Here is a 9,097-nt window from a genome sequence, read left to right as displayed (position 1 = left end):
CAAACAAATATGTGTTGGAAATACAACCAGAATGCTCCTTAGAAACCAGAATGGCCAGACTTTGTCTCTCACACTTCAGACATATTATCACTAGTGACCATTTCCTGGAAAAGGACATCATGCTTGGTAAAGTTGAGGAATGGTGAACCAGAGGGAGACCCCTAGCGAGATGGACTGACAGAGTAGCATCAACAATGGGCTCAAGCATAGCAGCAATTGTGAGGATAATGCAAGACCATTCTTTTGTGCATTTGTTGTTGTTAAATGCCTTCAAGTCTTTTGTGCATAGGGTCATTATAAATTTGACTCAACTCAACAACACTTAACAATAGCCTAAGAGCATGTTTTAAGTCTCTTCTGACATCCATTTGTGTCTTTTCTTTCTTTCCTGTCTTTTTAATGACATTTTTGCTTTCTTTGTGGATGATGTTTTTGGTGTCATCCCAGAACACTCATGGCTTTCATTCATTAGTGTTTAATGCATCAAATCTGTTCTTGAGATAGTCGCTAAATTCAAGTGATATATGTCCATCGTCATATTTTGACTGTTATGGACTTGTTTTAATTTTCTTCACCTTTTGCCTAAACTTGCAGGTGAGCAACTGATGGTCTGTTTTGCAGTTGGCCACTGACCTTGTTTTGGCGATATTACTGAGTGTCTCAATTGTTTCTTCCCACAGATGTAATCAGTTTTATTCCTGTGTAAGCCATCTGGTGAGGTCCATCCGTGTGTTGCCTTTTATGTTGTTGTAAAAAGGTATTTGCAATTAATAAGTCGTTGGTCTTGCAAAATTCTGTCATTCTGTCTCCAGCATCATTTCTATCAGCAAGGCCATATTTTCCAATTACTGATCCTTCCTCTTTTTTTCATGCCTTTGCATTCCAATCACCAGTAATTATCAATGCATCTTCACTGCATGCTTGATGAATTTCAGACTGAAGAAGTTGGTTGTTGCTAACTGCCATGAAATCGGTTCTGACTCATAGACCCAGTATAGGGTTTCTCAGAAGCTACTGGTGGATTTGAACTGCCACCCTTGCCATTTGCACTCCAGTGCTGATCCTATGGTGCCACACCAGGAAGAAGTTGGTAGAATTCTTCAATTTCATTATCACTGGCTTTAGAAACTGGTACATAAATTTGAATAATAGTGATATTACTTGTAAGTATATGGATAGTATCCTATCACAGACAGCATTGTATTTCAGGACAGATCTTGAAATGTTTTTTTGTTTTGTTTTGTTTTTATGATGAATGCTATGCCATTCCTAGTGAATTTGTCATCCCTGTTTTAGTAAGCCATATGCTTGTCAGATTCATAATAGCCAATGCCAGTCCATTTCCGCTTTCTAATGCCTAGGACATCAATCTTCATGCATACCATCTTATTTTCAGTCCCTGTTGTTGTTATTAAGTGCCATCTAGTCAGTTTTGACTGATAGCATCCCTGTAAAGGGTTTACTAGGCTTTAAATCTACAGCAGAAATCCTCATCATCTCCTATGGAATTGCTGGTGGGCTCAAATCTTCAACCTTGTGGTTCACATTTCTGTGCTTATCCTATAGAGCCACCGTGCTCCCTATTAGTCACTGGTGGTGGTTATGTGCTGTGGCGTAGGCTCTGACTCACAATTACTCTGTCTAGGCTTTCTGAGGCTGGAAATCTTTATGGGAGCAGAAAGCTTTGGAGGGGCTTGTAGATTTGAACTGCTGACCTTGTGGTTTGTAGCCCAACTTCCATCTATTAGTCATTAGGGTTGTTGTCATTGTTGGTAAGTGCTGTCAAGTCCGTTCTAACTCACAGTGACACTGTATAGGGTTTCCAAGGAGCTGCTGGTGAATTTGAACTGCTGACCATGTGGTTCAAACCAAACCTGTGGTCCAATGCTAACCCCATGGCACCACACCAGGACTCACAGTCATTAGAGCAGTGAGACTAAAAAGTCACATGAGATACAACCACATATCAATTAGAAAAACTAAAATGAAAAAGACTGATTATACCAAGTGCGGATAAGGATGTGAGAAAAATGGAACTGTTACCTATTGAGTGAATGTAATATGGCACAGCTACTTTGGTGAGTAGTTTTGTAATTCCTTAAAATGTTTACATATTCGCCAAGAGAAATGAAAGTATATGTCTAGACAAAGACAAGTACATAAATTTTCAGAGACGCCTTATTTGTAATAAGATGGGAAAGTACCTAAATGTCCACTAAGTTAATAGATAAGTAAATTCCAGTATGTCCATACAGTGGAACACTACTCAATAATTAAATGGGTTGAACTATTTATATACACAACAAAAAATGTTTGTGTGGTGTGAAAGATGCCTGATATACTTACTGTATGATTCATTTCTAGAATATCAGAGAAAGTGCAAACTCGTCTCTAGTAACTGAAAGTAGATCAGTTGTTCTCAGCATAAGGAGTAGCAGAAGAAAGAATATGAAGATTGGATTACAATAGGGATGAAATAAATTCTTGGGTATAATTGATATGTTCATTTTCTTGATTTTGTTAGTTTTGTAGACATAAACTTACAACAAAATTAACCTACAAAATTGTGCCCTTTAAGGATGCCAATTTATTGCATTTCTATGTAATACCTCAGAGAGACAAGTCCCTAGAGAAGGTAAAGTAGAGGGTCAGCAAAAAAAAAAAAAAAAAGAATAAGATCCTAAATCAGTGGTTGCAACGGTGGGCTCAGGACCAGGCATTATTTCATCCTATTATACATTAAGGTTAAGGAGCTCTGGTAGCGTAGTGGTTACGAATTGGGCTGCGAACCTTAAGGTCAGCGGTTCGAAACTACCAGCCGTTCCGCGGGAGAAAGATGAGGCTTTCTACTCCCGTAAGGATTTACACCCTCGGAAACCCTGTACAGGGTCGCTATGGGTCAGAACTGACTCGACGGCACTTAATACATTAAGGTTGATATGATTTGAAACCAATTCAATAGCACCTAACAATAACAACATAAAATAACTCATCATTCAAGTCATAATACAAAAAGCAGTTGATAGAAACTTAAAAGACACATTTAAAAAATAAGCTAAACCAAAATATAGGATCAGGAATAAAATCAGGGTGATAAAAATCCCAAAGGAAATCAAGAAACCATGAAAATAATTATTAGTAGAAGGCAAAGAGTTGACTATAATTGGGACTGGGGATATGAAGAACTTTTAGATAGCAGGTATAGTTTTACTTTTTTTTTTACTAAATAATTGTTTTATATCATTTTCTATTTCTATGTCTTTATAATAAAAAATGTTTGTGGTAAATGAATATTGTTTCTGGTCTTTATCCCTTTCATTTTATTATTTGTTAAGAAATTAAAGTTGTTCTGCAAGTAGAGTAGAACCATTAATAACCTGACATTTCATAATATAGTTTATAAGAAATTTTGGAGTATATGCAGACAATGACAACTTATTAATGAGCATTCTATGTAAGAAATTTAAATCCAAATATTGATCTTTCCTAGTATATTAAACTTTTGAGTATTGATGTGAAACCATAATTATAAGATCAAGGCAAATGTTGATTTCAGTTTTAGAAGATTTGGTTATTATAGTTTTTGTTTCTCTGCTGAGAGTTTCTATCTTTTCATTAACTAGAGCAGAATTTCTTTTTTAATCTTTTAGCAGAGTTATAATTACTCCTTCAAAAACTTTGACTTTTAATTTCAATATCTGGGTCATTAGCACTTTCTTATTGAGACTAGGTCATACCTTTCTCTTTCGTTGATTGTTGAATAGTTTTTGTTATAGTCCAGCCAATTTGAGTGCTGTCTTGTGAAGACTCTGGGTTTCTTACAGTCTTCCGAAGAATGTTATTGTTTAAAGCTGTTAGGCCTCTAGAGTGGCAGCTCAAATCGCAGTTATTTTATCTGTAGCTAGTATGCTTGGAGTCTTCCTAGACTTCCTAGAAATTTGGGTAGAATTTATATGCAGTCTTTGAGGTTCTCTCTCTCTGGTTTTCTTCCACTGAAGAGTCTACCTTTACTTTCTAGCATCTGTAATTGCCCCAAACTCTGTTCTCTGGCTCTATAGGCCAGAAAGACTGAGCTTTCTACCAGTTTTCTATTAGAGTTTCATCTGTCATATATGGTGCACACTGCAGCCTGCACTCAGGCTTCTTGTTGCTGCTAAGTGCCTTCCAGTCACTTCTGGCTCAGTATAGGGTTTCTGGGGAGCAACTGGTGGGTTTGACCACTGACCTCATGTTTAAGATCTATAAAAACACAAATATAAAACCAAAAACTGATCCCATGATGTCTCCTCATTCCAAGTGTTAACTCCCATCTAGAATCTGGTTGCTTTTTGCACAATCTTTAGTGTCCTTACCTAGCTCTGTTTTTTGTTGTTTTATCTTTACTTTAATATTGCTCATAGTTTAATCTTTTATTTAAGGTAAGATTAGTCTAATAGGAACTTATTTGGCCATCACAGAAGTGTATATATGTATATTTCCTTAATTAAATAATATGATAGTCCTACTAACTATGGATAAAGTAATGATATAAAATTTAACTATTTTGAAATTATATACTTAAATCTCTTTTTTATTATTTTAGGAATAAATCTAATGAAGCTGATGACTGTCAAAGAAAACTTAGAAAAATGAAGTTTGAATCTATTATTTCTGAATCACGGTAAACATTGCAAAAAATTTTTGAATTTAATAATTGAACTTGAAGGATTTTATTTAGAAGTATTTAGCTTTTCTTATTATATTTACCTGTAAAATACCCAATTTGCATTTATGATGTCTTATAGTTGTCTTATTGATTTTGCTTCCTGCCTAGCTAGGAAGATTTTAACATCATGAAACTATCGATTTTCTTAACATATTTATTATTATTTTTTTACAGTTTAAAGTAATACTCTATAATTTCAAATGGCCTTTTCATATATCTTTGATACAAACATAAAGATATCATATCACATGTTTGTGGTTTGGGTTGTTTGTTTTTAATTATCTTTTAGTCACACTAGACAGCTTAAAGATAAAGAAGAATCTTTAACGGCGTGTCAGAAAATATACAAAACTGTACAGGAACAACTTACTGAAAAAGAAAGGCAAGAAGAGGACATGAAAAGAAAAATTAACCTTGCAGAAAATGAACTTGAAATAATGAAGACTCTTCTGAATCAGACAAAGGAAGAAGTTGTAACACTGAAAAATGAAAGGTACAGTCAAAAATCATTTCTTACAAAAATTTTTCATATTTAAGTCACTACAGATCTAGGAACTCCTGGTGTGACACTGTAGGATCAGCACTGGACTGCGAACCACAAGGTCGGCAGTTCAAACCCAACAGCCGCTCCTCAGAAATCTTATACAGGGTTGCTATGAGTCCGAAGCAACTCAACAACACTAAACAACAACAATTTCATATGTAAGGATCCCTCGTAGCTCAAGTGGTTAAGTGACTTGCCTACTAACTGGACGATCAATAGTTTGAACTTACCAGCGTCTCCATGAAAGAGACATGTGGCTGTCTGCTTCTGTAAAGATTTATAGCATGGAAACTCTATGGGACAGTTCTGCTCTGCATTTTAGGGTTAATATGAGTTGGAATAGACTCGACAGCAGTGGGTTTGGATTCTCTCTATGTTTGAACCATCATGATCCTACATATTATAATAACAATAGAATCACAAGATGTCTTTCCCTTGTCATTCCATTACCTCATTTTTAGGTGATTAAGTTTAGGACCAAAATGGTTAAATGACTTGCTTGAAGTCATAGCACTAGTTTGTGAAAGGAGGAGGAATGGAACCCAAATTGTATTTGGTACTTTTATTAAAAATAAGACTCCATGTGGTGCTTGTACTACTAAGATTCACCTGGGCCAATGATTGGTGGGAGTCTATAATATTTTAACAAAACAACAACAACAAAAACTCTATATTATGTTTCCCTTTTATTATTTGATCAGTTAGCATATTATCTAGAATACCTTTTTTTAGTGATGCCAGATTAATTGACTTAACTATTTACCTAGGTGAAAGTTATCTTCATCACAGTTGTCACTGAGAAAATTATTCTTTATTCAAATGTGTTTGGAACTCTTCTCTGAAGAGAGACTAAAGTGACCATTGTTTGGAAAATGCTAAGTATATGCAAAGTATGAGAAATCTTAGTCCTTTAGGAATGGATTTAATTCTTAAACAATCTCAGATAAATCCAGTGAAGGTAAATCCAGGGAATATAATAGGAAATTAATCTGGGGAATACAATTTGGGATAAAATATAAAGTTAAATGTTTTCTTTTTTCCATGCTAAATAAACTATCTCTTGCTACTATTTGAAAAAGGGGATTTTTTTTTTTTTTTAGTGTTTTGAGGACTGGCAATATCATTAAAATAAATATAGAGCTTTCCATGGGGATCATTTTATATGGCCTAGCTACTTGAATGTATATATTTTGCCACTTTTTCTTTTTTAGTTAAGTATGAAAGATGGAACTTTCTGTTCCTATAGAACTTGACCAGCCTCAGAAACCCTAAACAGGGTCAATATGAGTTGAAACCAATTCAATGGCATACAACCAGCACAATATGATAATAATCACACCTTCTATTGAATAAGAAGGGCAATTTCCATTAATCAAGTTTTTGGAAAATAGAACATCACTGACCTATTTCTTTCTCTTCTTTTCTTGTGCCCTCGTCCGTTTTTATTCTTTGTTATCTATGTTTCAGTCTATACAGAAGCAGGCATGATATGACTCAAACATTTTGTGACTCTAAGTTTATTGACATGATTGCTGTTGTTGTTAAGTGATGTCACGTCACTTCTGACTCATAGCGACCCTGTATAGAGTTTCCAAGGTTTTAAATCTTTGACAGAGTAGAAAGCTTCATCTTTCTCCTGTGGAGCAGCTGGTGGGCTTGAACCACAAACCTTACGGTTCACAGTCCAGTGCTTGTTGCATGGAGCCACCATGATTCCTATTGACAGGATATGTGTCACATATGTACTTGTGGACCAACACGTTATCATACAATCTTAACATTTCTCCTGAACATAAGCTTTGTCCTCTTTCTTTGTCCTGGGCTACTTTTCAGATTGTGTCCACCTTGTCTTCTACTTTATCCCCAGGGTCCAACATATGTACCCATTCAATAAATACATACTTTTTAATGAATGAAAGACTTGTTTTCGATAATTCAGGCAATATTTCCTTTTACAAGAACAAGAAATGGCATGAGGTAAGTGTGCCTGGAGGCACAGCAAGTTGTACATAGAGCAAGCAGGGCCAAATCACTCAGGACCTGGTAGGCCTTTGGTGTGTGGGTATTATTTCAGTATCATTAGAAGAAGCCATTGAAGGGATTTGACAAGAGAAGTGACACTGTAGAAAGATCACTTTGACTGCTAGGTGGAGAAAATATTGGTGATGGGGCAAATCAGGTCATTTACTCTTTTTATATCAAAGGATTTTATTTATAGTTAAGCCTAAGAGATGTGTGAAAAATGAGAATCTCCAGTCCTACCCCCTGCTTGTTTCTCTTGGGTTATTTAAGTGTCTTACCTAAATGGGCAGTAGCAAAATAGCCAGGGTTTACTCTGTGGTGAGCCAAAACAAAGAGATTAAAGCTGGGTTAAAAAGAATTCCGGATGAACTTTTTGGACACCCTTGACATTACTGTCCAAATGTGTCTTGAAATTCTGATTTCCTTTGGTCTCAGGGACAACTTGTTATCCAGCCTCTTTTCTGTTGTCATTTCGGCTCTTTCCTGGTCCTTCCTGCCATCACCTGACAGACATGACTTAAGTTTCCTGGGTGAACTTGGCTTTCCTTCTGAGTCTTCATTATACTGACCTGTTTCTCAGTAGAGTGAGTTTGCTTCTGAAGCTTTGTTTTGAAGCACCCAAGGGACCTCTGAAGAGAGGTATCTTTAAGCAGATGCAGGTGTGTAATTCCCTCCAAAAGAAGAGGCTGGGTTCAAGAAAAACAAGATCACAAACCACTGGTATGGAAGTATTATAACCTTTCGTGCTGCTAGAACAGCTTGCTCCAGTGGCAGGGTGAGTGTCTGCAGATCCAGACAGCCTCCCACACACTCTGCCCTTCCCTCTCCCCTCCCCACAGCAGAGCCCTGGCTGCACTTGTCACTGGAGCTGTTGTCAAAAAACATGCAACTGAATTTAGAAACTATGTTATTTCAGAAGAAGAGAAAGAGAATGTGTAAAAAGCCACAACTGACCCTACAGGAAGACAGACAGAACTTTTGGATTTGCAACAGAAAAGGAAGTTAGTGACTAGGAGAGAAGAAAGTCATACATTAATATAAAACTGTAATTATTATATATTGTTTCCTCTTCCCATTCTAGCATTCTTCCCTCCCTACCTGCCTCCCTCTTTGTCCCCATCTTCCAAAACAGAAGGAACTCTATTTAGGAGAGAAGAGTCCAGTGAAAGGAAGAGTTGTAGGTCCTTTGGGATCACAGAATCTGAGATAGGAGGTCTGGCCAACTTGGTTACAGGCACCTTAAGTCTGGAAACAGGGCCCTTTGTGGAGGGACAGGAATGCAGCAAGGCACAGGGCAGTGCCTGAGGAAAAAGTGACTGCTTTTAAATTCAGTGTGAAGTGAGTTTGCAGTTGTCATGCTTCAGGGCCAAGGCCACAACCAGTTCCAGTACTATTAACATACAGGACCACTTTAAGTGTGCTGTTGATTAAATAAGGTTCTGTGGACTGGCCTGGGGGGATGGGGGGCTGTGGGGGTAATTCCATGTTTCTGAAAAAATATTTTTAAGGTAAAATGTGTCATAATTTCCCTATAACCAATCTACAAATACATTTTAAAAGAACATATGTATTTAAGCTTGGCGACTGCCCACATATAACACTTAGAGTAACTCATTTATGCACTAACAAGGGGCCTACAACCAAACTGCTGGAACACACAGCTGTTTATAACAAGTCTTCATACCCTTTGCATTCCCCAAAGCTGTATAATCCATATCTTAGTAAATTCCAAGAGCTAATATAGATTATATCAGGATTATATCAGGATTGTATCAAGATTGACATTGAAATTTAAAGAGACAGTATAGACATAAAACCAAATGGCC

The 9,097-nt window shown here is 36.6% G+C and overlaps 1 protein-coding gene and 1 pseudogene across 1 annotated transcript in view; both read left to right on the top strand.

Moving 5' to 3' along the window:
• LOC102831636 overlaps positions 1-4,433 on the top strand; it is a 6,937-nt pseudogene extending 2,504 nt beyond the window's left edge.
• LEKR1 (leucine, glutamate and lysine rich 1) overlaps positions 1-9,097 on the top strand; it is a 316,240-nt gene that overhangs the window by 224,415 nt on the left and 82,728 nt on the right. The window contains exons 6-7 of the mRNA XM_006867992.1: positions 4,583-4,660; positions 4,995-5,198. Of these exons, the coding sequence (XP_006868054.1) occupies positions 4,583-4,660; positions 4,995-5,198 (282 nt within the window). The remainder of the gene's footprint in view (positions 1-4,582; positions 4,661-4,994; positions 5,199-9,097) is intronic.

The sequence above is a fragment of the Chrysochloris asiatica genome, unplaced genomic scaffold (assembly GCF_000296735.1).
Source record: "Chrysochloris asiatica unplaced genomic scaffold, ChrAsi1.0 scaffold00113, whole genome shotgun sequence".
NCBI classification, from domain to species: Eukaryota; Metazoa; Chordata; class Mammalia; order Afrosoricida; family Chrysochloridae; genus Chrysochloris; species Chrysochloris asiatica.
The sequence above is the reverse complement of the archived record's forward strand: the minus strand, read 5'-3'. Positions and strand labels throughout refer to the sequence as shown.